This window comes from Eleginops maclovinus, chromosome 11 (genome assembly GCF_036324505.1).
Source record: "Eleginops maclovinus isolate JMC-PN-2008 ecotype Puerto Natales chromosome 11, JC_Emac_rtc_rv5, whole genome shotgun sequence".
In the NCBI taxonomy this organism is placed as follows: Eukaryota; Metazoa; Chordata; class Actinopteri; order Perciformes; family Eleginopidae; genus Eleginops; species Eleginops maclovinus.
In genome coordinates, this window is record NC_086359.1 from 10561498 (window position 1) to 10587882 (window position 26385).

Genomic DNA, 26385 nt, shown 5'->3' on the forward strand with positions numbered 1-26385 from the left:
CGAGGAGGATCTACTGGACATGCGCAGAGCCTCTTGTCCCGTTGCATATTTTGGTCCCGTGTTATCCTCATAGGTGGAAGAAGTACACAGATCTTGTACTTAAGTAAAAATAGAAGTACCAGAGTGTAGGAATACTCTGTTACAAGTACAATTCCAGAATGCAATACGTTACTCAAGTAAAAGTGCCAAAGTATTAGCATCAAAACATACTTAAAGGATCAAAAGTAAAGTACTCCAAATGCAAATTAGCCCATTTCAGAATAATATATGTTTTGATTTGTTAGTATTGATGCCATTAAGTATTTATCAAAGCTGGTAAAGGTGGAGCTCTTTTTAATTACTTTGTATGCTGCAGAGTAGCTTGTAATGTTACTCAATGTAAATAAAGTATTTTGTATTATTATATTTCATATTATTAATCCAAATCTGTAAAGTAACAAACGATATTAAATAAATGTAGTTAAGTAAAAGCACATTATTTGTATCTGAATTGTAGTGGGGTAGAATTAAAAAGCATAGCAAATCATAGAAATAAAAGTCCCCCAAAATATGGGGGACAGGGGGAGGAGTAATGATTAGGAACACTACACACTCAATGAATTAGAAACTAACACATCAAAAGCGTTTTCCATCCAAAAAAAAGATGGACTATAACCCAATAAAAGGAGGTGTGTTTTATTTGTCCAGTGTAGCAATAATATGTTGTTGAAGTCACTGGGTCACACGACATTGAAGACATTATTACATCGGATGTATATCCAATAGAAAAGGGGATGTGTTTAATATGTCTAAAGAAGTAATGATATCTGATATGGGTTTGGTGTCACTGGGTCACATGAAGTGGAATGTGTTTTTTTTTAAGTCCTTATGTTTTCACAACTATGTTCATTTAAAATAGAAGGTGGACTACAATATAATCAAACGAGATGCGTCTTTCTTGTCCAGTGTAGTGGCTTATACACTGCTGAATTGATTTTGAATCTCTGTGTCAAATGACAACAAAAGTTATTGATATATATTTTTTTCATTAAAAACTGATTTTGGCCATATTCGTCCACTGTAGCAATAATATGGGTATGGATTTTTGGAGTCAGATGACATTCAAACAATAGGAAAAATACTGAAATAGGAAAGATATTGAAATGTTCTTCTTTTTGTGCTAATTAATATAGGTCAACGTTTACCTAATTATGTTGGATCAATTACTTTTCCTTGCAACAGTATTTAGGACTTTAGATTTGCTACTTTAAAATAAGACATTGACGGACGGAAATGTTATTAGATGGCCTTACTATGAAGTCAGTGGTGGAAAAACAATTTTACGTTAATATATTAAATCATGGTCACTATAGCAACGAAGTTTTTTTTACTACGTCACTACCGGTAGGATTCGGGACGCCAGGATATTCGCTGCTCGATGAATGAAACTGAACGGAAAACTTAATTCATTCATTCAACTTTCCGAAGTAATTTGACAGTGTTTGTCCAGCATTACATTCTAGCTTGCTATACCAGGTAAGGATACCACCACCTTGTAGATTAGCGAGCTAATGCTAGCTTGTTGGCTCGTTGCCTGGCGTGTTTACATTGTTGCTAGTCAGTGTTAGCCATCTCATGCTAAAAATATCAACAGCATACACGTTCAAAGTGTCTGAGGCGATTAAGGTGGCATTTGGCCGTTGTTTCTTTAATCAGCCAGTCAAAACAACACGTGTTTTACAATAAGGCTGGCATAATTTTCTCTATGTCTTTAATTGTTAGCTACTTTCTACGTATTGCTCAAGCAACATCAAACCACACTGTTGGTTTCTGACACCTCCTTGTTTCTTGTCCCCTCTCTCTGCAAGGTACGTGTGCATGTATGTAACTGTAGCTGGAAGTATTTTTACTTGAAAGGGTTTGCATTCGTATGTGCACGTGCATTCCTCCAGCTGCAGTGCGTGTATGTGTGTGAAGAGCCCGTGTGTGCCATGTCAGTATCAGTGATCATAAAGTGGGGAGGTCAGGAGTACTCCATCAGTTCTCTGTCTGAGGAGGACACAGTGATGGACCTGAAACAGTCCATCAAGACCCTGACTGGGGTTCTGCCAGAGAGGCAAAAACTACTAGGACTCAAAGTCAAAGGTGAGTGGTTACAAATGTAGATATCTTGAGTTTGTTTGCTTTGCCTTTCAGTCTTTGTTGACTATATGTAAGAAACATCTCCCCTAAATGATATCAGTTTCTGATCAAATCCACCGCTACGTCGCTCAAGGCTTTTTTTTTTACATGGATCCAGATTCATAGCATAAGCTGATGTTGTACGTGTTCAAACACGCAAATATCTCTGTCTGTTACCTGCTTGAGTGGCAAAGTTCTCCACCTAGTTTGTAGTTCAGAAATTCTATTTTGTTTAATTGTATGTGTTTGTTTGTGGGTTTTTTATTAGCCGAATGAATCTCCCTTTTCTCCTTCTGTTCTTTCTCTCTTTTATTCCTGCTTCAGGTAAACCTGCAGAAGATGAGGTGAAGCTGGGCTCTCTGAAGCTGAAGCCTAACACTAAGATCATGATGATGGGTACCAGAGAAGAGAGCCTGGTAGGTGGCAGTGTGAAAGAGAAGTTAACTGACTATATATACATATTCTTGTATTACAAGTTTCCAAGTCAACTGGCTATGTCCCAAAGTGAACAACTAACTTGGAGTTTAACCAAACCTGATAGTTATTGAAAGATTAACAAATAAGCATTTCCTCGTACTATTAGTTAATAGTTACGGCCACCATCTAGCTTGAATCAAATGGTCAATGAGTGGTTTGTTAGATGACGATCCTGCTATTGCAGATTGTGCTTAAATTCAACAACAGGTTGATCTTGGTCAATTTTATAGGTGGGATAATCATGACACATGTGTGACTTGTAAAGCCATCTAGCTTGTTATTAAAGTGAAAAATACAGCCTAGAAACACAAAGATAGACGGCTATTATGTAAGTAAAAAAATACTCAATACATGTTTGCAATATGACTCAACCTTTATTAATAGCTGGGGACCTTATTATTTTGAATTGTCTTCTTTAAGCTGGTTTGATTTCACTTAAGGATGACTGTCATATTTTTAATGAATACTTGTTTCAAAATGTTTTTAACAAAACACAAGCTAAGGTTTCTCCAATATATTTAGTGAATAGCATATTATTTTGTCCTGAGTAAACTTGACATTAAAGGTTAAAATCATCCCATGCCTAGTTGTGTCTGGGCTCCCCTTAGCTGACTGGTGCACTTTAACGGTGCATGTTTATTGCTTTGTGCAGGAAGAGGTTTTAGCCCCTCCTCCGGAGAATGATGACGTGGTCAATGATTTTGACATTGAGGAGGAGGTCATTGAAGTGGAGAACAGGTGAGCTATTTTAATGAAAATTCTATGTATGTAAAGAAGAAAGATTAAACTTGGAAATATTCCCTTAACAAATGAGAAACACGTGTTGTTCTGTGTCTGCAGAGAGGAAAATCTAGCTAAGATCGCCCGCAGAGTGAAAGACTACAAGGTAGAGGAAATGAACCCTCCCAGAGAAGGCAAGGGGCTTCTGGTACTGGATGTGGACTACACACTGTTCGGTGCGTTACAGTGACACCGACATTTGTGTTTTTAAGAAAATGATTGATAGAAATCTGACTGTATGTCTGTAACACTGTGTCAGCAATGTTTCCTTTTCCTACTAATTTCATATGGGTCAAATCTGCATGAGGCTTGTTAGGTTAAAACTTCTATGAACACATTTTTTATATATTGATACAAAATCTCTATTTTGCTGAATCACTCTGTAATGGAAGTGAATAGGTCAGGACACTTTCAAATGTATAAACCATCACTGTTTGTATGGTTGCTAGTTGAATCCGAACATCATGTATTCATGTCTGCCTCCTTTGCGTATTCAGATCACAAGTCATGTGCAGAAACGGGTCAGGAGCTGATGAGACCGTACCTTCACGAGTTTCTGACGTCAGCGTACGAGGACTATGACATTGTCATCTGGTGTATGTATCTCCCCTCCCCCTTTTTTCACTTTTCTTTATTTAATTTATTTTCTAATTTGGGCTAAATTGCATGAGAAAAGAGGAGGCTCTGGTTAACATGCATAGCTGCATTTCTTTGAACATGCAAAATGTACTCCACTGCAGTTTCTTAATTATTCCCCTTTTATTTTGTTTATTTGACAGCACATTTTGCCACTGAATGTCATCAGTACAACACTACCTTTTTGCATCCGCTAAGGACATATGCACAGAATCTTTTGGGCTGTTGTTGTTGTTTTTGATTTCCTGTGTGTGCTCTTACCCCAAAATCTCTGCTTGGCTTTCTCTTTTCAGCTGCTACAAGTATGAAGTGGATTGATGCCAAAATGAAAGTAAGTATTCCACTTGTGTTTGTGCTCAAGCTACATTACTGCTGCCATTACCACCTTCTTCCACCTCAAAAACATTGCCCGCATCAGACCCTTCCTCTCATCCACCGCTGCTGAAACTCTGATCCATGCCTTCATTACATCCCGACTTCATTACTGCAACAGCATTCTATGCGGTTCACCTGCATACATCCTAAATAAACTGCAACATGTCCAAAAACTCTGCTGCCAGCTTGCTCACCTCCCCCCGACACTCCTATCACATCACCCCTATCCTCCACGACCTCCACTGGCTCCCCATCAAACACCGGATTGACTTCAAAATATTACTTCTCACCTACAAAGCCATCAACAAACTTGCCCCCCCCCCTACCTCAGTGACATCTGAAAGGCCAACACTCTGGAATCCTTCAAAATCTTTCAACACTCACTTATTCACTCTAGCTTTCAATCTCGAATCAACTCCCCCCCCATTTTACTCTGCATGTAGTACTTTTGTTGTGTTTTTATATCTCTGTTGTTTCTGTTCTGGTTTTCTTTGAGCATTAGGAAAAGCACTATATAAATCTTATGTATTATTTTTATTATTATTACTGTACCGTACCCTTTTCTGCCAAGAGGTGGCAGTGTTAGTCAATTTAACGCAACACTTTTTGGGTTAAGAGTCGAAAAGAACATAACACTGCCACCTGTCTGCTGTGTGTGTGTCTGTGTGTGTAGGAGCTGGGAGTAATAGACAACCCTAATTACAAGATTACGTTCATGTTGGACAGTGCAGCAATGATCACGGTACATACCCCGAAGAGAGGGGTTGTGGAGGTTTGTACACACACTATGACATGTTGGCCTGTTTTGCTGCAGTTTCACATATTCCTTATCAGAAGCTTTTTTCTCCATTTGGGTTTGAACCTTCATTTGTGCTGTATCGAAATGTTCAGGTGAAGCCCCTGGGCGTGATATGGGGGAAGTACGGTGAGTTTTACAACAGGAAGAACACCATAATGTTTGATGACATCGGCCGAAACTTCCTCATGAACCCACAAAACGGACTAAAGGTAGGCGGTCAGCATTATCGTCATTGTTTGATACATACATCATGCCCATGTTTGGCTGATTCTTATATTGTATGTTTGTGTGTGTGTGACTTAGATTCGACCCTTCATGAAGGCCCACCTTAACAGAGAGAAGGACAGGGAGCTCTATAAACTGGCTCAGTACCTCAAAGAAATCGCCAAGCTCGAGGACTTCAGCGGACTCAACCACAAACACTGGGAGAGGTAGGCCCACAGTACCTGTTAGAACTTCCTTATACAACGAAAACAAATATGTTAGTTCAAAGTTAAATGCCTACACTGTACATCTAAGACTGTATCAATTCAAACTTACCAACAAATATATGTTTGTATGTGTATGTGTGTAGGTACCTATCTAAGAGGCAGCACCACTGAAAAGGGACGGCATCCTGGGCAAAGACTTGAGATGGACACTACCATCCTATCATCTAGTTCTCTTGTACACATGTACACACACACACAAACACACACACACACACACACACACACACACACACACACACCATCCAACAGTAACCATGCAGCCACCAACACTCAACAGCTCAGGTCTGAGATGGGCTTCCCAATTTGGACATTTGCATGTTCTGGCCCAAATCTTGGAATTATGTTTTGCATTCGTTACAATAATAATGGCAGTTACCACACATCCGTTTAGTGATCATAAAGTACACCTGTGTGGGTTAGTGTACGGGTCAACGGTGGCCAATAAAATGCTACACACCTCCTTCAGGCAGGAGTCTCAAATACATCTTACTTGAATCTGCTTGGCCTTCCGCACATATGGATAGGGTTTACGGCATTCCCTCTTTATAGGTAGTGTACTTTGCTCTGACTATTAATCCTTTCTGCTACACTAAGCAAGAAAACTGACACAAATATGATTTCACCAGGGTAAAGGTCATCAAGTTGTGTCCCACACCCTATTGAGATTAACCATCAGAAAACAATTAATGCAAAATTCTTAATGTAATGAATTTACAAAATGAAAGTAACAAATGTTGAGTTCAACAAGAAGGATACGTTTAACAAATAGGATTTTTACTGTAGTTCCTCTGGCATGTTAATTCTGACGGTATTGAGAGTAAGGGTCAAACAAATATCTCCCTGAGATTCTAACTGATGCTTGCAACAACACAATTTGATTTGTGTGATAATATGCAATAATCCTCAATGTTACTGGGACATTAACAGCCTTGAAATTGAGATCGGTTGTATCGAAAATATCAGAGAAATTGGGCATGTTTTGATGGAAAACTTGTATGCCGGGGTCAGTGGACACAGGCCTGTGGGCTGGGGAGGTTTCAACGGTGTGTGTGCGCTTTGCCCATTGTCACATGCCAGGTCTGTTACATACAAAGGATTGACTTTATATTTCTTTTCTTTTTATGTCATGAAGAAATCCTCAATACATATTTGTGAGGTTACTTCAAATGTTTAAGAACAAAATGATGACAAGGGATGGTGCTGGGAATGCAAGAAACTGACAGCACTTAATGTGCTTTTTTTGGGGGGGGGGGCGGGGGTTTGGTAGCTGCTTTATTATTGAAATTAATTGTGTCTGCACTTACATGGATTTTAAGTTATGAATGAAAAAGAGTAAGGGAAAGTGCCCATCTTTATGAACAAGTAGCACCTGAAGCTCTTGGAAACATCAGGGATGTGATTTTTTTTCAGATTTTGTCAAGTTTACAGCTCTCTTGGACATTTCACTCCTTTTTTCATTTCATGGCACGATTTCTTGAGATCTGTCTTTTTATGTTTTCCTCATCACATCCCTGACATCGTGGCTGTAAATATGACAATAAACCTTTTTTTTGTACCTAAATGGCCTGTGTTCATCCTTCCTTAAATCATTTCAAAAGAGTATTCACAGAGTATTGACATAATTGTTCACAGTAAATACTACTGCATTTTAAAAGCAGTCATAAAAAAAATGCAGCAATTTAAAATGTTCATCAATTTATTATGAAATGTTATGAAGACACATATCAGCAACAATTCTTCAACAATAGTTATAAATAAAAGATAAAAAGCGCATTAAGGTATGAGTTATTATTTCACTGGGAGTGAGTACCAATAAATACTGTACAGGTAAACATTCACTCCAAAAGCACAGCACCACTCTGTTGTGAGTAGCTTTGAAAAATTTGGAAAATTGGAGATGGAAAAATGTTTTCTCTCATGCTTGCGTTCTCCAATCCTTTATGGCTTCGGTCAGTTTAAGCCAAGGAGCAGTCACTGTTGTCTTTATTCACTCTGTAGAAAGAAGAGTGAAACATTATAGATCAGATCCATGTTGGTGACATTATTTGGTATAATTTGGATACAACACAAATGAGTTATTCTGCTCAAACCCCAGTCAAAAAAATACTACTCCCAATGTTAATAGTCATACATACATGCATTGGCTCCAGTGGCTGAATAGGCCATTAGTGTATTTGTCCTGAGCTCGCACACAAAAAACAAACTTATTGTTTTTGACGTTGACCTGATAATTGGTGTCCTGAGTTGTGTTTTGCTGCACAAAAGAAGAGAGGACACATTAAAGAGAAAGAAATGTGTCTTACTGTGAGTCGGCATATGTTTAGTGTAACTTGAATATGGTGTACTATACATTGAGCATGATTACCATTACGGAGTCTTTACTGTCACAGATATGTCCATTTTTAACTATCTTGACCTGGAAGTGCAGGCCATAGAAAGTTCTAGGCAACTCCCAGGACTCAGGGTAGCTCCAGGTGAACACTCTACCATCACTTAGCTGCAGGTTAGGGAGTTTTTCAGGCCTTACTATAAAGGGTGAGGAGGGAGAGAAAAAGCAGGATTACAACAGTACAGTAGGTAAGACAGAAGGAAATAAGCAGCGTAGGAGAGGGTCGGGGCTTCCTATACTGCCAACAACTTTTTACATTGGAAGAAGCTGAATTACTGCAAAGCTAGTCTGGGGAGGAATTTCGTTTTTATTTTTTTTATTAAAGATATGTAATTGAATGTGATATGAAATTATAACTCAACAGGATACAAAAAAGTCACATGCCAGCTAAAAATTATTATATGATCTATGAAATTCATTAAGAAATAGCACCACTTTTCAGCGGTGTGACATTAGTGAGTTTTAAAAACTCCACTTAAATGTTTCCAACTTAAACACTGATCCAAAAAAGATATCTATAAACTCAAACATAAATACCGGAGAAAATATTAAAATTTGTCAGAGCATCAAAGATGGCTAATTATAGAAGAGAAGCAAATTGTCAAACAAATCATTCTTTCTTTTTGTTGCCGTTTCAGAAGTTCAAAATAGGGGGGGGGAAAAAACAGTCATTTACATCTAAAAGTCATTTAACTACTTGAATCACTTTGCAATATTAGAAAAATTACAAGTGTAGTCTGTTCAATATTATAAATCCTGCACAACATGTTGCACATTTCTGCTCCATGTTACCTCCTTTTTAAAATCAGCATAACTCTCCACTTTGACTATAGTATATAGTATTTTCACATTGTATTACATTTACCTGCACTCATTTTCCTACATAACTATAGTTTGTTTAAATGTTTTCTTTATTTTTCATTTGTTGCAATAGTCTTAGCTTAGTCTTTTTTTGGTTCTGTATTCTTCTTTCTGTGTCTCTGTATGCATCACTTATACCACAGCAAATTCATCATATGTGTAAACCTACTTGATAATAGAACCGATGCTGATTGTGACATGTTTAATTAAGCTACTCCCAATAAGGGTAATGGATAGATGGGTGAAAATAAGGCATAAGAAACAGACACAAAATACAATCACTTACCGATGTCACTCAGGTAGAAAGTCTTGCTGTAGGCCTCAAGGAGAGAGTAGTTGTGGATGTAGACGGTGAGGGAGATTCTGTGCTGTTCCTCTTCGAATGGACAGCGGTTCTCCTGGCAGTGAACCCCTGATCCATCAGCATCCAGCTCACAGGAAATCTTTCTTGAATTACTAGATTGAAGACAAACTGGTTGGAACCACACTATCTCAAACAAGAAACATGTCCTATTGCTGATTGAAATAATTAAATAAAGTCCTCACCGTTCTGCCTTTACCAGGAGCACAGTGGCGCTGGTTCTTAACTCTGTTCTTGTCCAGGAGCAGTGGAAAGAACCTTTATAGTTTGCGGCTACACAGTGGATGGAACCTGAACAGAAACACAGTTAGCACTCTGAGTCCCTCTCTTTGTGTTAAATTATATTGTGAATTCTTTATCTCTATGTCTTGCATTTGAGTTTTCATTTTGAAGGTCCCAGCATTTAAACAACCATTGAATCACTGCAAGCTTAATTTGAGGACATTTATTATATTCCTGCGAACAAGCCATCAAACCAAGGAGAGGATTATGAGACTCATAACAGCCGCCTCACTATATATACGTTTGGTGTCTTCTCTGACAATAGGGTGAGTGCAAAACATAAAGCCAGCCTATTGTGTCAACTTTAGTTTGGTTTATTTTTTCCGAAGTAAGAATAACCGTACATTTAACAACAACACAGCTGTCTTGCTCTTTTCTTCCTCTTGTTTTCCCTTCCCATCATCACTCTACCTCTGTTACTCCTTTTATCGAGTTTGTTTTAACATGCTCCCCACTGTTCAAGTCAAATGTCTGTTGTGTTGCCTGTGTGCTTTCTGATTCTTTCTTCCTCTCCCATTATGTTCTTATCTCAGCTCTTCACTGACATCCATAAAATATCTCCAGTAAAATACATACTGTATCTTTTTCAGTTTGTTGGTTTTTCTCTATGTTTTTTTCCTCCATCTGTCTTATCTTACCCTCTTCAGTTGATTTTTTTTCCAGTATCTCAGTCTTGATTTCTGGGTCTCGTTGGACCAGGATCAAGGTGTGGTTGAGGTATTCTCCATTTTGGCCGAGGTGACATGTGTAATTTCCTCCAGCCAACTCCTTCACCTGCACCTCGATCTCGTTTTCCTGCAGACTTTCCATTATTTCACCTAAAACAAGGACATAGGTCAATGTAACAATAATGCTTCACAACTTTATAAAAACACAGATAAAATGGCTATTCACTGAAAAAAGTCTTTTTTTAATAGAAAATTCCCCGTAATCTCTCTTAATAGTATCAGTCTTGGCAGAAGTATGACTACTAATAGCAAAAAATTGTTTTACCGTCTTTCATCCAGACCAGAGTTTGTTTTTCATGCGATGCTCCACAGCTCAGAGGAACATGATCCTCACTGCTCCCACCATTAGACCTCATCAGCACCAGAACTAGTTCAATCAAAGACAAAGACACACACAAATTCACACAGGCTTGCCTCAAAATGTACTGTATGAAAGATAAAGAGAGAAATGGAGAGGAAGATGAATACTCAGTAGAGAAAGGAAGAGTTACCAACCATTATCCATCAGAGTCTCTATCTTGTTTGGTTTACTGGCTGAGCTGGCGTAGCATACTCCAGCATACAGGACCATGAGGAACAGTGCACGCATCTGGAAGAAAAGACAATAGGGTAAGTGGAATCAAACTTGTATAAGTGTTTTATCACCAGGCCTTTGTATGGGAGTGTAGATGAACAGAGTAAAATGTATTTGCTTGAACCTAAACTGCTCAGCTGATTTGTATATGCTATACACATTAATGTCTCCCCAGAGACCAACTGTTTCCTCCAACTATAATAAAGGTTGTTTTCACATTTTCTATTTAAGTTTATAATCTGACTATACAAATTAAAGGAAATATATTCACTGAGGTACAAAGTATAATGTGTGTGAAGTTAAAATGTATTTGCTTGTGACCTCAAGCAGTTTTTATTTTATTTAAATATTTCTTTAAGATGCTGATGAAAAAATACTAGCCAGTACAGTTATTAATGAAATAGTACCTCTAAAATGCCTTTCAATATTTGCATAAGTAAGTAGTTCTAGTGATGTTGCCTTCCCATCGAGTGTTTAAGGTATGACTTGTAGATATTGCCTGAATTATTAAAACTTTTTTATAACAACAATCTGGCAATTTATTTCTGAAGACTAAAAGACTAATGTTTGAAACAGTGTAAACCTCATAATACATACATAATGTACAAAAAAACTAACAAAGATAACAAAAATAAATACATGAGCTCTTACCTTGACAACTGGACTCGACCCAAAATGTTCACTGCAAGCTGATCTGATAAGGATGCCTTAGAGTGTTCAGTTTGTCTGAATGAACTCAGCATGCTGTGGCTGTATTTATATGTAGAAAAACAGGCTTGAAAAAACCCCAAGAGGAACTCTCACAAATGTTTGTCTGGGTCTGTCTGGGTGTGTGTGTGTGTGTGTGTGTGTGTGTGTGTGTGTGTGTGTGTGTGTGAGTGTGTGTGTGTGTGTTAGTTCCTTGCCCATCAGTTGGCAGGGACAATTTATATTAATTATGAAGCTAAAGAACATCTTATTTCTTCACCCATCCCACTGTTTTCCATCTAACTCCACCTTATGCAGAAACATGCAGAAAAATCCAATTCATAAAATAACATATTCCAATGAGAAATTGTGTGCATGGTTTTGCAGCCACAAAACCCACTGTGGAGGAAGTCATGGACAACAAAAGTGACAGAAACCTCTATAAAAAGGGAACTGGAAAAGCACTAGTGTTTGCATGTGACAGGTACCTTGGAAAAACGGTCATGAGAGTTTTCCGTCACAGTTTGACGGATGAATCCATTCAAGTCAAAAACAGTATGGAAACACTAGGATGAAATGAAGTTGAAAATGGTTTAATGTTTCTTTACCTTTGTAGAAATCCAAATGTCATTTTCAGTATGTACAGTGGAGGATTTTCCACCATTCATTCTGCTTCGGTTTTAACCACTAACATTTAACTACGCCAGTGAAGGTACCTCTGTAGACAGCCGACCATTTCCTAGAAGTACACCTCTTACTTATTTATAGTTATAGAGATTCAACTTAGCTGTGCACTTGTTAAAAGGTAATAGATGACTTTTGCTCACTATTTGTGTGCTATGTGGTTTCAAAGAAAATATCCTTTGTATTCATAGATTCAGTTTAACCAGTATGTTGTCAATTTACTTTGATACCATACACCTACCAAACTACACACTTGCACAGAAAACTTCCAACAACCCCCACGTTCAATATAAACGGTAACGCCATATTAAAAGTAGCCACCTGGCTACCGTTAGCTTAGTTGCAAAAAGCCAAATACCCTTTACGACACCAACGGTGGAATGTCTAACATCCCCCCCCCCCCCCCCCCGCACACTGAATCATATTCCCACAATAAAAATGGCCATACTGAAATGTGTCAAATGAGAGAAATATGGCTGAAACCTCATTCAGGTGAAATGTAGAAGGTATTTCCCAAGAAAAAAAACACAATTAATGAGGCCACTATGAGGGCTACAGATGAAATGCCACACTGACCTTATAATTTATCCACTTCCCCACTGAACGTCACTCGTGAACTGAATTACCTTTAATAGCATGAAAGTGGATCATTAAATCTTCTTCCACATGCTTGACTTAGAAGCTTTGTTTACAAGTTATATTACAGAAAGCCTGTTAGCTGTCAGGTCTCCTCCTCATTTTATCATTGGTTTAAAATACAAGTACATTTGTTCAGCTGGAAGGACTTCTTTAAAACACAATGCTACCACTGTCTTCTTTTCTCTAGAACGCTTCATTGCGTCACAGGGTTTTTTTAAAGTAATTTTCCATGTTCCGTCAGGCTGGAATCAACCAGAAGTAACAGAAGGTGGTGTAAAAAAAAGTTGGAAAAAGGAAATAGGAAATCAAAAGGAAAGTGAAGCTATAATTACTGTTAAAAATAGCAAGACCTCCTGATCAGCTGTGATAACATCAACACCCAATATACAGTGGTGTGCAAAATGTCTTGCCCCCTTCCTTAGATTTCTTATTTTCTTGCATGTTTCTCACAATTAAATGTTTCAGATCATCAAACACATTTAAATATTATACAAATATAACACAAAATGCAGTTTTTAAATGAAGTAGTTTATTATTAATGGAAAAAGAAAATCCTTACCTAAATGGCCCTGTGTGAAAAAGTGATTGCCCCCTAAACCTAATAACTGGTTGGACCACGCTTGGCATTAACAACAGCAATCAAGCATTTGCGATAACTGGCAATGAGTCTTTTACAGCGCTGTGGAGGAATTTTGGCCCACTCTTTGCAGAATTGTTGTAATTCAGCCACATTGGAGGGTTTTTGAGCATGAACCGCCTTTATAAGGTCATGCCACAGTATCTCAATCGGATTCAGGTCAGGACTTTGACCAGGCCACTCCAAAGCTTTCATTTTGTTTTTCCTTAAGCCATTCAGAGGTGGACTTGCTGGTGTGTTTTGGATCATTGTCCTGCCGTAGAACCCAAGTGCGCTTCAGCTTGAGGTCATGAACAGATGGCCGGACATTCTCCTTCAGGACTTTTTGGTAGACCGCAGAATTCATGATTCCATTTACCACAGCAAGTCTTCCAGGTCCTGAAGCAGCAAAACAGCCCCAGACCATCACACTATCACCAGCACCATATTTTACTGTTGGTATGATGTTCCTTTTCTGAAATGCTGTGTTACTTTTACGCCAGATGTAATGGGGCACACACCTTCCGAAAAATTCAACTTTTGTCTCGTCAGTCAACAGAGTATTTTCCCAAAAGTCTTGGGGATCATCAAGATGTTTTCTGGCAAAACTGAGACGAGCTTTTATGTTCTTTTTGGTCAGCAGTTGTTTTCATCTTGGAACTCTGCCATGCAGGCCTTTTTTGCCCAGTCTCTTTCTTATGGTGGAGTCATGAACACTGACCTTAACTGAGGCAGGTGAGGCCTGCAGTTCTTTGGATGTTGTTGAGGGGTCTTTTGCCCTCTTGGATGAGTCGTCGCTGCGCTCTTGGGGTAATTTTGGTCGGCCGGCCACTCCTGGGAAGGTTCACCACTGTTCCATGTTTTCGCCATTTGTGGATAATGACTCTCACTGTGGTTCGCAGGGGACCCAAAACTTTAGAAATGGATTTATAACCCTTTCCAGACTGATAGATCTCAATTACTTTGTTTCTCATTTGTTCCTGAATTTGTTTGGATCGCAGAATGATGTCTAGCTTTTGAGGATCCTTTTGGTCTACTTGACTTGGTCAGGCAGGTCCTATTTAAGTGATTTCTTGATTGAGAACAGGTGTGGCAGTAATCAGGCCAGGGTGTGGCTAGAGAAATTGAACTCAGCTTGTGAGCAAGATGTGATAAACCACAGTTAATTTATGTTTTAACAGGGGGGGGCAATCACTTTTTCACACAGGGCCATGTAGGTTTGGATTTTTTTTTACCCCTTAATAATAAACGCCTCCATTTAAAAACTGCATTTATTGTTTAATTGTGTTTGTCGGGAGATTCGAACCACTGCGTAAAGTCTTCTCCAGCACATCCCAAAGATTCTCAATCAGTTTCAGGTCTGGACTCTGTGGTGGCCAATCCATGTGTGAAAATTATGTCTCATGCTCCCTGAACCACTCTTTCACAATTTGAGCCTGATGGATCCTGGCATTGTCATCTTGGAACATGCCCGTGCCATCAGGGAAGAAAAAATCCATTTGATGGAATAAACTGGTCATTCAGTATATTCAGGTAGTCAGCTGACCTCATTCTTTGGGCACATAACGTTGCTGAACCTAGACCAGACCAACTGCAGCAACCCCAGATCATAGCACTGCCCCCCACAGGCTCGTGACCCTTTTTTTTGGCCGGGCAGTGTATTAGCTTATCACTTATTCATTGGGCTTCATATCAGTCAATATATCGATCCTGGGCTTAAAAGACTGAAAGCAGGGAGAAACTGCTAGCTGAACTTGTTTAAAAGGTAAACAAATCCACAAAGTTTTACCTTTAGGGTACGTTTAGACATACAGTACGCCGATCCAGGTGATTAAACATCTACTGTCGAGGAAATTTGTATCTGAAAGCTCATCAAAGTTGAGCTCTAGGGAAGCAAAGATGAGAATTTTCTGAAAATGTTTCCAACAAATAAGTCCTAAAATGTGACAATTATTCTTTAATTTATGGGATCAATAACACTTGTTTCACTGCGTTATGGAGGTTGCTTCTTTATAAATTGCGAAACTGCAATAGTTTTAACAATATGTATAGGCCAAAACTGTTATTGAAGACATTGTGACACACCTACATTTTTGTCCCACATGTAAGAGAAAAAACTTCCAAGCAAATAATAAGACAGAGATCGAGGAATAGAAACAATTATCCATTTTAATTAAAAACATTCTATTTTCAATCAAAATATGCAACTGTGTTTCCAATGTTCCATCCTTTTGCCACATGTATAAGTACACACACACAGACACACAGACACAGACACACACACACACACACACACACACACACACACACACATTTATGACATGATTGCTCTGATTGTTCCGTGAAGCAGAGTGAAATAAAGCGTTTAATCCAGCAGCAGCTCCGTAACACACCTCATGCACCCCCAAACTGCAACCTCAGTCTCGACCAATGGAAACATGTTTAATACGAGCGCCTTTTCTTTACAGCATAGTGAACTCAATTGATCCCCAAGTGAAGTGTGTTCTTGATTTGATGCACCTATAACTAAAAATTGTCTAAAAGAGCCGTCACGATTGTTAAACTATATTCCTTCCTTTTCTTTCTCATCTGCACATGTTGAGTACTATTGAAACGCAAATGTATTTATGATTGTTGAATGTATAACCCTGTAGCCTCATAAACTGAGCTCTGCTGACCAGGAGCCGTTTGCTTTGCCAGAGAGCAGAACTTGAATGGAAACTGAAACAGAGACATATCGGACATCAGTGTCCCCAAGAAAACCCTTTACGCCATCTGACATGGTTCTCTTTCTGTTGTTGTTTGGTTTCCATAGGAACAGTTAAAAAGACTTCAAAAAAGGTCAACATTTCAACATGTAAAACCAAAAGGAAGAGTCTTTTCTCAATTCAAGAGTCCTTTAACTCTGGCAGACAGCCCATCTCTGCCCAAAAACAATAGGGAAAAAAGAGAAGAGAAGGGAAAAGAGAAGAGAGAAGAAGGGAAAAGAGAAAATCAAAAGAGAAAAATCTGAATCAACTTTCATTTGTTTCTCCCTTGTTATCTTCCTTGTTTTATACTCCCAGCTCGTGTAGGCCCACCTCGAGTCTGCCATGTTGGGGCGAGTTAATTCTCTACTGACGTGGGCTCTTGCAGCAGTGCGGCCACTCCTTCCACCACCGCTGGCCCAGAGACCTCTGGTGTGTGTCCTGGCGTGTGTCCTGGTGTTAACAGCGGCTCGGGCTGCGGGGGCTGGCTGAGGATGACCTGCACTACGTAGTCCCTCGAGATGTTGAGCTGGTCCAAGCGCAGCCTGTCTGTCAGTGGTCGGCCTGAGAAAAACCAGCGTTGGGTTGCAGCAGGAACGCCTTCCTGGTTATGTAGACGGCGCTTCATCATGCCCACTGTGTCCGTGGAGCGGACCGCCAGCCGGAGGTCGCGACCCGTGGAGAGCCGGAGCCGAAGCTGGCACTCTCCTCCTGAGCTGGCGTCACCGGCGCTGCCCGTGGACGGGTCTGCGGCCCCGGAGTCTGGGTCTGACCCGTCAGGCTCGTCAGAGCGCTCTTCAATCATGTTGACGGGAGGAGAGAGGCAGTACACCGGCAGCTGGTATCGATTCCCCAGCTCATCATAACACTCGGTCAGAGCTCCTGGAAGAAAGGAACAATGTTTTATTGAAACAATTTAAAAGTTAATGTAACAGCTTTCATTCAGTTATGAAAATATTGAATTCTTCAGTTTCATTGAGATTCTGGAAGGACACAAAACATTTGCCTATCAAAGTTTTATTTATACATTTGCAATCTGTTTATCCCATTAAAGTAAACCACATGTTAGAAAAAGGTGAAACATTGCCAGGATTTAACCTGCTGTAACGATGTACAGTTTTTACCAAATCTGAATGCAGCTTTTTTTATGCATGGAATGTCATATTTTAGGATTAACATGTGCAGCTTACTGTAACCTGCATACACATTTAAACAAACCTGGGTGCATGCAGTTATATTTAGTACATCAACTTATCCCTTAAACTTTCACTTTAAAATGAACTGCCTGGATAAGTCATAATGAAAACTCTTTGGTATTCAAGTTGTGTGAATGGAGGGGGAAATAAGATATGGTGAAGAGGTCATAATACTCAAAACAGAAACTTTAACACAATGATATTCGCAGGGGGGGATCCCAACGGTCCTCAAGGGGATTTTAAACAAGTCCCCCCAAACAAGGGCTTGATTTAAATTATTTCTTACCTGGAAACACCAAGTAATTTTATTATGGTAATAGGCCTTTTGTTATTATAAGGTTTGCTTGCCTAAGGGTCACATCCAAGATTTTGCCAAAAAAGTCACACAGTGCTGATAAAGACTTTTGTCGCCAGGGAAATTCGATGGCATTATTCCTGAGTTTTGGTGTCTGCCGTTTGTGGTGACATTGAACACCAGCACACAAGCCTCCAGGTAAGATCCCCGTTCCTCCCCCCAATGAGCTCTCTCTCCAAGTCTTCCTGTGCAATTATTTTTTTATTGAACCCTATCTCTACATGCTGATTTTCTTTTTTTATCTGGAGCATACACTCCAAAAACTTTTCCTGGCCCTTTTTTAAAACTTTTTTGCTACGGCTTCCACCTTACTCTGAGCGTTTACTGTAATACACAGTCATGAGCAGAATACAAAAACAGGCACTTGTCTTTTTCTCGTAATGGCTTTCAAAAGCTGATCTACCTTGGAGCCAAAAGAAAGTAAAGACCCGGGTAAAACAACTCTCTTCTCAAAAGCAGTCATTTCAAAGTGATTTGGTAAACCTGTTAAATAGGTCAGTGGACTACTTGGTTGTTTTATGACGCGTTTTGAGGCATGAGCCACTAGAGAAAATTTGTTTTGTGATAAGTGAGACTGAGATGAGTCTGCAGAAGCCCACAGGATGTTGCTCTCTGGTGTCTAGATGACGAATGCTGTGGTCAAGGTGAGGACATAAAGCCAATGCTAGGCCTCAGGACACGGTCTCACCAGAGTGGATGTGAGAGCGAGAGAGTGAGGGGCAGAAAGATTGAGTGTCATTTTGATTGTTTGTAATGAAAATGTGTAGTAATGTGGATAAAAAGTGGGCTATTATTGTCACAGCACTCACCAAAAACCACTTGCTGTGAAAATAAATATAATTTAATAATCAGCCCCATAACAACTTTCTCTCTTAAGAGTGAGAGAAACATACAGCACTTCAGCATTATCAGTTTCTCCGGTTTTACTATTTCTACGTATGTCTTTGAGTCAAATGTTTTTTTTATTGTATTCTATAAACTACTGACAACAGACACTGGAATGGCTGCTATACAAGTAGAGATACAGATTTAAGAAAAATGTGGTCTGTTAATTCTTTTCGGAGCTGTATGTAGGCAAACTCTTATAAAAAAGGGAACAAATCATATGCCAATGTGACAATTGGTAAGCATGTTCTTTGAGGTAGATAATCCCTCTGCTTCTTTCACTAACTCTACATAACTGATATAACGGGATCCAGATTCACCAGAGCATTTTGATGACAAATATTTGAAGGTTTAGTGTTGAAATCCTATTTCGTCATCCCTCTCTTTCGCAAGTTTTTTTAAAATCCCTTCCTGTAACAATGAAAAATAAGCAAAGACAGCTAAACATGGGGAAACTATCTTAGCCACATTAGCAACTGTCACATTAAACTAATCTAAAACCAAATGGTACACATGGTCACTGACTTTCTTTAAATATGTTGACATGTCTGTATACCTCACTTGCTTTTTTCCCTGGTTGGCTCCATTTAAGTCCTTCGCTTCTGCTGCAGGATGCTAATGGTTTCCAGGTGGTGCTAATGCCTTCAGTTGTGGGATTTTCTTAAACATTGAGCTTAGGGATTGAGGGGTAAAAAGCGAGGGGTAAAACGCATTGCACCTAATTTAAGGGATTTAATCGTTTGATCAAAGCTGGAAAACTTTTGTAAACTTAAAAAGTATGCGTTGCTGATGTGCTGCATTGCATGGCTAACCAAAAAGAAGCTGTACTGGTTATGGTTAAAAACAGAGGATATAAATAAAATGTTCCTTGGTGAACATGAAGATTTTTTGCAGGTTGGATGGACTCAGGCATGTTGACAAACGGATGCAAATGATTCCCATGTTATGCTTCACAGAGTCACTTTGGAGGACCGCAGATCAAGTTGGTCTCCGATCCAATTATATGCACTGAAAAACGATCCCATCAGCCGATGCATCTCTAATGAGTCAAAGTCTCCATTAGGAATGCAGTGGGAGCTCGGTTGTATTTCCTGAATGCCACAAAAACAAAGTCTGCAGCATAAGCTACTACATTTTCGTACTGTAATGGAGCCTTTTCTTAATTTAAGCTTTTTGAAGTGGTGGATCTTTGACTTCTTTTAAAAAGCTGATGTTTAACCAAATAGTCCTACAGTGACACACAGCTACACAGCATTTTCCCCATGCTAGCAGCTTTACTCTCATGATGGCAATGTCCGATGATCAGCTCACCACTTCGGTCCAGACAACTTCAACTATTGGATAGATTGGATATGGCATGTCATTTTCCTGCCAAGAACTCTCTTTTTGGTGATATCCTGTTTTTTTTCCTGTTGTCCCATCATCAAGTCAAAAATACGATTTGTCCAAGACTTTGTTTTGTCTAATTCCTAATCAGCCTCAGTTGTATTTTGTGCTTAGTGCTGATTAGCAAACATCAGCATGCTAACATGGTAAACATTACACCAGCTTAACATCAATGTTAGCCATATCGTTGTGAGAATGGTAGCCTTCTGACAGCTTCTCTCTAGTTATGCATCAAAATATCTCTTCAAGATGTGGGCGGAGTCAAGTAACTACATCCATATCTTGATCTGTCTATGCTTTTAGTGCAAAGTACTGTGCACTGTGCTTACAGACCTAGTTGGAACTGGAATGGCGAAAGCATCAAAATATACATAAACTTGTGGGTAATACAAATATGTAAGTCATCTGTCTGCACTTTGTACTGAGTTCTGGATAAGTGAAGTGGTGACATCAGGCCTTGGGAATCCACAGCTGCAGCTCAGCGGGATCTGATCTGGCCTGTCCAAATTACTGAAAGCAATGGAGCAGGACAATACATCCCTATGTTTACATAACAAAAAACCTGTTGTCACTGATAAATACCCAAATCATTTTCAGGTAGACCTGACCTTGAGATTTAATGTCCCTGTTGACCTGGGTTGGGCACCAAATTGTCTCATTACGACGTCCAGAGTGAAATATCATGATGGACGATGAGGTCATTGTTTAGTGGGTTCAGATACTCTTATGGGATATTTATAGGCTACAGGTTTTAATATTTTCACTGATCGAACTGTCAAGCGTCCAATTTCAAAATTGACATGAATGAGTTAGTATGCAGGGATATTATGCGTGTTATGTGTGTTATGCCTATCACCATTTTATCTTTTATCTTCCAATATACAATTCTGATTAAGTGCTGCAAAGGATAACAGGTATGAGATCAATGTTTGTGAATGAAAACAAGATTAGATGATGGGCAGTTTGGCAATTCACTGGGCAGGCCTGCCACCAGTGTAAAGCTAATAAGACCATGAGGTAAAAGGAATTAGGAATCAAAAGAATGACGCACATCCACAAATAGTAAGCCCAAGCAGATGGTAATTGCTGTGTGGAGTTGTTGGGTTTTCTGAATAGGAGCCAATTATATTGATTTGTTCCATCTGAATGGTTTCAAAGTTGCACTCCTTTTATACGTATCTAAGTGATTGTACTTGAGGCCATTCAAAAGGCCAAGTATACGCCCCCTTAAATGTATTATCTATTGATTCCTAATGCAGTATATAACTCCTAATAGTCTAAACTCCATGATGTGGTCATTGAGACCCACTTAGAGTCTCAGCATCAGCATACTGTAAATGACTGTAGTAGCTTGGAATACGTTCCACATTCATTAAACACTCAATTACTGCGCACAGACGCCACTAGCCCAAACAGATGGGAAAGTTGACTTCCTGTTTATGAAACTTCCAACACCAGATGATACTTGAAACTACAGGGGTTGTATACATACTTCCTGAGGAAGCTGTCCTACATACTTCTTCTCAAATCTTTTGTTGTAACCTATAAATACCCAAGATGTGATATTTACTTGGCCTCTAGTGATAAAGGAAGCTGTCTGGTGGCAGAAACGTGTGTCATGGACTGTGTACTCATTAGGTTTACTTTATAAACATCTGCTTACCTCTCTATTTAATATGTAACTTTTGAACTTTTGTCTGGGCTGTCCATCAGCTGAAACATAGTGCATGTACGCCGCTGTGAGACGAATAAAGGACTTCTTATTCTGATTAACTTGAGATACACATACAAACCACACGATGTGCAGCTTTCCGTACAACAAACATAATGAGCTATTTAGTATGTTTTCCACTTGCGTCATACCAACGTATCTGTATTTATAAAACTGTCCAAATGGCTATATTTTCGAAGAAGCTTAAAAATGACAATAACGGTCTATAATATTTTCCTATTTATTCTGTATTGTGTCTATACTATGCCTTCTTATTTATATCGGATCGAAAGCACTATAGATCGGGTTTAAATTAGATGATATTCCTTTTTCAACAATGTTTATATTGCCTTATACGGATCATAGTGTCAGATGTATATATTTATATTATACTTGCTACTCTGCACTTTACCGTTACTTTTGCATTTCTGGTTAGATGCTAACTGCATTTCGTTTTCTTAGTACTTGTAGTCTGTACAGTGACAATAAAGTTAAATCTAATATAATCTGATATCATTTGCCTCATCCTCCACAGTGGAAATGTGCATTACCGTGCGGCAGTGTGATGCTGGCCCCGTCGAGGATGGCCTGAGCCAGCAGGTGGTCGTTGCTCTCAAAGGCACTGGCTGCAGCCCGCAGAGCATCCCAGATCTCTTTCCGGCCCTCAAATGCTGGCGCCGTATCCCAGAACTCATCTCTCTTGCTGCGCAGCTGGCCTTCAGTCATCGGGTAGTCACTTTTCCATTTAGGCCGCTCTCTCTTCAGGGGCTGGTTACGCCCTAGAGCCACTGGGAGGGAGAGGAAAGCAGAGATGGAGAGAAAAGAAAAGATAGAAGGTTGGAGGGAAGATGGAGGAGAAGAACCAGAGGGGGAAGGTAGAGTGTGAGGATTGGGTAAAAAAAAAAAGTATGTGAGGAAAGAAATAACATGGGGATTGATAGAGGAGAGGGAAGGGTGGAGAAGTACAAGGGATAACCAGGGCACAATAAGTAAAACAGAAACAAATGGGATGTAGGGAAGAGAAAGTAGACACAAAATGTCAAATAGAGAGAGGTGGGGGGATTCAAAGATGAAAATGAGAAGTTAGAATAATGAGTCAAAGAAAAAGAGGGAAGAAAAGTTAGGATTTATTTGAAGCATCAGTCAGATAAGATTTATCTTGTAAGATGACAGATAAAACATGTGATATAAACATGGAGCTCACACAGACTAAGCAGAACTGAAGCAAGACTTGTTGTGTTACTCAACCCAGATACAAGGTTAGGGTTATAGCATCTAACGGCGCTCCATCTGCAGCAGAATAGCTGATGAATAACACCATCTGGATCAACACTGAAGGGGACGACAGGTAAAGGACGTTGTGTACGTGTGTGTGTGTGTGTGTGTGTGTGTGTGTGTGTGTGTGTGTGTGTGTGTGTGTGTGTGTGTGTGTGTGTGTGTGTGTGCGTGTGTGTGTGCGTGTGTGTGTGTGCAACACGGAGACATAAGAGAGGAGAGAATGACAGATCAAGGTGTTGAGTTACACCTGCCGCTGGTACACATGTACTGTGATGATCACATGGCATAGTCCGATAACAACAACCTTCAACTGACTGTTTGTAGTAAATAAAAGCTCTGCCTGACTGTTTATGCTTACTTTTTTGTTTATTTGGTTGTATATATTTTCATAGTCAACCTTCTTAGAATATTTACACAGTATTTTTTGTATGACCAGAAGAGACAGAGGGCAGATGAGGTTAAAACTTCAGGTTGTTGGAAACATTGCAGCAGTAAACTCAAACCAATAACAATAAATTTAATCATCAATTGTTAATATTGGAAAACAATGAGAAATATCTATGATCACTTCTCAAAGTCGACGGTGAAGTCTGTCATGTTCGCATGAAAAATTACTTGGAATGACTCATTACTGATTTAACAAAACAGTTTTTTAAATCTACTAATTAATTAACAGCTCTAAATTAAGTATCATTAACAACACTTGTAGTTTTGTATAAATCAGCAGCAGGTCATACTAGCTAAACAGAAAAGGAACATTAAACATGTTCTGCAGGGGGTTTATTAACAGTGATCTGGTAGAAATACCTTCCTTTATTCATGAATATGTACCAATATTTTATCACCAACTTGACTGCTTTTTCATAGGCCTATGACCCACATTAGCTTACTTTCCAGCTCATAATATACTTATTTACTTTTAAATGTCAGCCCACTTGCCTGTCTTTCAGGAATTCTAAGAAATCCTAAGAGCTGTATGTGGGCCAGTATGTGTGAAGTACAGGTGGACCGAGGAAACCTAATGATGAAACCTGCTTCGGTGAAATTACATAAATGTGCTTGTTTTGTGGTATTGTTTCTGTCCTCATCAAGCACAGGTGTCAAGTAACAGCTGCTTGTGTGTATGTGTTTTAACACTGCGTAGCTTGATGTTACTACACACACTCCTTCACAGATAAAGGGATCTCTGAAACCTGTTTATGTGACATCTAGGCTTCAAGGAAGTCAGGGAACAAATTGTCAAAACGGATGTAGAGCCACAGAGGAAGATATTTAGGAAACCAGGCTATATCTCATCATCACTAAGTGCTCAGTCCCTACCCCAACCCAGCTCCATCTCCCAATGTGTGATTGAAATAACTTACTGTTCAGAAGTGAAACTTCTTTTCAGATCAGACAATCAGGAAACCACAGTACAACGTTATCTACAGCACCATCTTATACAAACAATCACTACAAAACTGGGCCTGGGTTGTTCAGATTCAAACAATCCAAAAGCAGTATTGAAAGTTCAATGGCTTTTGTCATCTTTCCATGTATCATCTGTGTCTCATCTTTACATTTCCACACATTGCACCAACAGTACAACATCCATATTTGATGCACTTTTTAATGTTTTTCTTTTAACCCACCAGTATCACCAGAAAAGAAAACCTACAAAAATAGTGCACCCTAAAAATATTTTTGTAGATGGGGTACATCATGCCCCATAACCTTAGGTATTGCTCACAAAAAAAGGCCTAAAATGAAGCTAATTCGTAGCAGTCTTTAATAGTTTAATATTACTGTTCTGCTCACAGTGGATGGACAGCATGGTTCTTGTAGCTCTTGGGCCTTGTTCAAATAACCGCAGTTAAAAACACACTTCCTTTATCATAAAGCTGAAGCACCCTTTAAGTTTTGACACCTCCTCCTCTTTTCTTCCCAACACTTCCCAGCAGTAAACAAGACCCAACACCGGAACAAAACAGAAATTGAAAAGCAAAAGCCGAACATGGATCGTATAAGTGCAGCATGGTTTTAGGATAACAGCCAGGACATAATTAAAATCAGACTGCATCACTCCCTTGCATGCCATTGCCGTCTCTGACCCATATTTGTTATGCAGAAAAGCTAGCAAGCTAACTGGGCTACATTTTAGCCGAGTATCTCGGTCCAAAAAACAAAGAACAAAGGAAGGCAGCGTCGCACAGTAAATTATCCCCCAGTTTACAAAGTATCGACGAGGCGTCATTTCTCGCTTCAAGGCCCGGCTGTTTGGAGCGAGATGTCCGGGAGGGCTGCCATGTCTGTCTCCGGCTGTCTGGCTCGGGTATAAAGGAAACCTCCAGCTCAGGACAACATGCAGAAACCCTGCAGAAACCCCCTTAAAAAAACGTGTTTGCACTAAAATACGCACAGTACATTACCTCCAGTGCCGTCCGAGTTCTCGTTTAAGCTGCCCGAGGAGTCGTGGTGGCTCCCGACACAGCCACCCATGGATGTTTCGGCAGAGCAGCCCGGGCTAGGTAGCTCTCCCCCCGGCCCACAGCTAGAGCTACATCTACCAGCCCCCCTTTCTCTCCTCTCTTCCCCCTTCCCCTCCCTTCTTTACTTTCCTCTGTCCTCGTTCCCTCCCTTCTTCTTTCCCTTCTTCCTCTCAGCACTGGCGGGGGGCAGGCATCCTCTTCATCTTCTTCATCTGCAGAGAGAAGAAGGAGAGACACATCGTTACAAGGTGACCGAAGGAGAGGGGGAGAAAGGAGTAGCCTAAGAGAGAACAAAGGGGAAGTGCACTGAAAAAGAAGGGAGATTTCTTCTCCTTTGGGGCAGCATGTTAACTTAAGACATCAGAATATGTTGATGATAATGTATTCTGACACCCCTTTTATATTTTGTGTTCAGGGAAGGTGTTTGCTGTCCTGAAGGGTCAAGTTACGTTATCCTTATAATCGTGAATGTCAAGGAAGCCCCCTGCTTATGTAAAGCAAGGTCATGCATGTTATTATATTATAGTCTATTCTACTTTACTCTTCTCTCCTCAATTTTATTACATCTTTCTATCCTATTCTCTACTCTATTCTATTCAATTCTGTTCTACTCTACACTACTCTACTCTATTTTCCCCCCATTCCATTCCATGCTATTCTACTCTACTCTTATTTATTGTATTCTACTCTACTCTACTCTATTATAGCATATTCTATTGCTGAAAATGAGAACCTTCATGGGTTAGATTCAGCAGTAGTTTTGGGTTTTACTGAAATACTGGTGAGTTGGAAGGTGGAGAGAATTAAGGAGGCTCAGAAG

At 39.6% G+C, this 26385-nt stretch overlaps 3 protein-coding genes across 5 annotated transcripts; 1 reads left to right on the forward strand and 2 right to left on the reverse strand.

The window, feature by feature from the left end:
- The first annotated feature begins 1378 nt into the window (after positions 1-1378).
- On the forward strand, positions 1379-7279 carry ublcp1 (ubiquitin-like domain containing CTD phosphatase 1). 2 transcript variants are annotated; one of them, XR_010166760.1, is made up of 12 exons: positions 1379-1515; positions 1848-2124; positions 2485-2576; positions 3290-3375; positions 3478-3593; positions 3915-4013; positions 4347-4384; positions 5102-5200; positions 5320-5436; positions 5531-5658; positions 5802-5895; positions 5926-7279. XR_010166760.1 is itself a non-coding variant. In XM_063894955.1 (11 exons), the coding sequence occupies exons 2-11, from the start codon at positions 1971-1973 to the stop codon at positions 5827-5829; spliced, it is 957 nt and encodes a 318-aa protein (XP_063751025.1). In that variant the 5' UTR covers positions 1379-1515; positions 1848-1970; the 3' UTR covers positions 5830-7279. The 2 variants fall into 2 exon arrangements, 1 of the variants encoding a protein (XP_063751025.1); XM_063894955.1 differs by having other exon boundaries at positions 5802-7279.
- A 117-nt stretch (positions 7280-7396) lies between these two features.
- On the reverse strand, positions 7397-13591 carry il12bb (interleukin 12B, b). 2 transcript variants are annotated; one of them, XM_063894471.1, is made up of 10 exons: positions 13483-13591; positions 12089-12166; positions 10835-10928; positions 10605-10706; positions 10250-10429; positions 9515-9620; positions 9255-9424; positions 8084-8244; positions 7854-7972; positions 7397-7710 (listed from the first exon to the last, which is right to left on the reverse strand). In XM_063894471.1, exons 3-10 carry the CDS (start codon positions 10926-10928, stop codon positions 7674-7676), a joined length of 969 nt encoding a protein of 322 aa, XP_063750541.1. In that variant the 5' UTR covers positions 12089-12166; positions 13483-13591; the 3' UTR covers positions 7397-7673. The 2 variants fall into 2 exon arrangements, with proteins under 2 accessions (XP_063750541.1, XP_063750540.1); XM_063894470.1 differs by lacking the exons at positions 12089-12166; positions 13483-13591 and adding an exon at positions 11565-11692.
- A 2091-nt stretch (positions 13592-15682) lies between these two features.
- On the reverse strand, positions 15683-25851 carry ubtd2 (ubiquitin domain containing 2). Its single transcript, XM_063896114.1, has 3 exons — positions 25506-25851; positions 22371-22607; positions 15683-17168 (listed from the first exon to the last, which is right to left on the reverse strand). The coding sequence occupies exons 1-3, from the start codon at positions 25573-25575 to the stop codon at positions 16645-16647; spliced, it is 831 nt and encodes a 276-aa protein (XP_063752184.1). The 5' UTR covers positions 25576-25851; the 3' UTR covers positions 15683-16644.
- Positions 25852-26385: the final 534 nt, after the last annotated feature.

What these genes read in the sequence shown, in the direction of transcription:
- il12bb (XM_063894471.1), bottom strand. Translation starts at nt 10,928, where the DNA reads ATGCGTGCACTGTTCCTCATGGTCCTGTATGCTGGAGTATGCTACGCC. An exon ending in ACAGTAAAGACTCCGTAATG is followed by an intron (nt 7,973 to 8,083) that starts GTAATCATGCTC and finishes TCTTTTGTGCAG; the next exon opens with CAAAACACAACTCAGGACAC. An exon ending in AGCCACTGGAGCCAATGCAT is followed by an intron (nt 7,711 to 7,853) that starts GTATGTATGACT and finishes TTCTTTCTACAG; the next exon opens with AGTGAATAAAGACAACAGTG.
- ubtd2 (XM_063896114.1), bottom strand. Translation starts at nt 25,575, where the DNA reads ATGGGTGGCTGTGTCGGGAGCCACCACGACTCCTCGGGCAGCTTAAAC. An exon ending in GAACTCGGACGGCACTGGAG is followed by an intron (nt 22,608 to 25,505) that starts GTAATGTACTGT and finishes TCTCCCTCCCAG; the next exon opens with TGGCTCTAGGGCGTAACCAG. An exon ending in CAGCATCACACTGCCGCACG is followed by an intron (nt 17,169 to 22,370) that starts GTAATGCACATT and finishes CCTTTCTTCCAG; the next exon opens with GAGCTCTGACCGAGTGTTAT.
- ublcp1 (XM_063894955.1), top strand. Translation starts at nt 1,971, where the DNA reads ATGTCAGTATCAGTGATCATAAAGTGGGGAGGTCAGGAGTACTCCATC. An exon ending in ACTAGGACTCAAAGTCAAAG is followed by an intron (nt 2,125 to 2,484) that starts GTGAGTGGTTAC and finishes TTCCTGCTTCAG; the next exon opens with GTAAACCTGCAGAAGATGAG. An exon ending in CGAAGAGAGGGGTTGTGGAG is followed by an intron (nt 5,201 to 5,319) that starts GTTTGTACACAC and finishes CGAAATGTTCAG; the next exon opens with GTGAAGCCCCTGGGCGTGAT.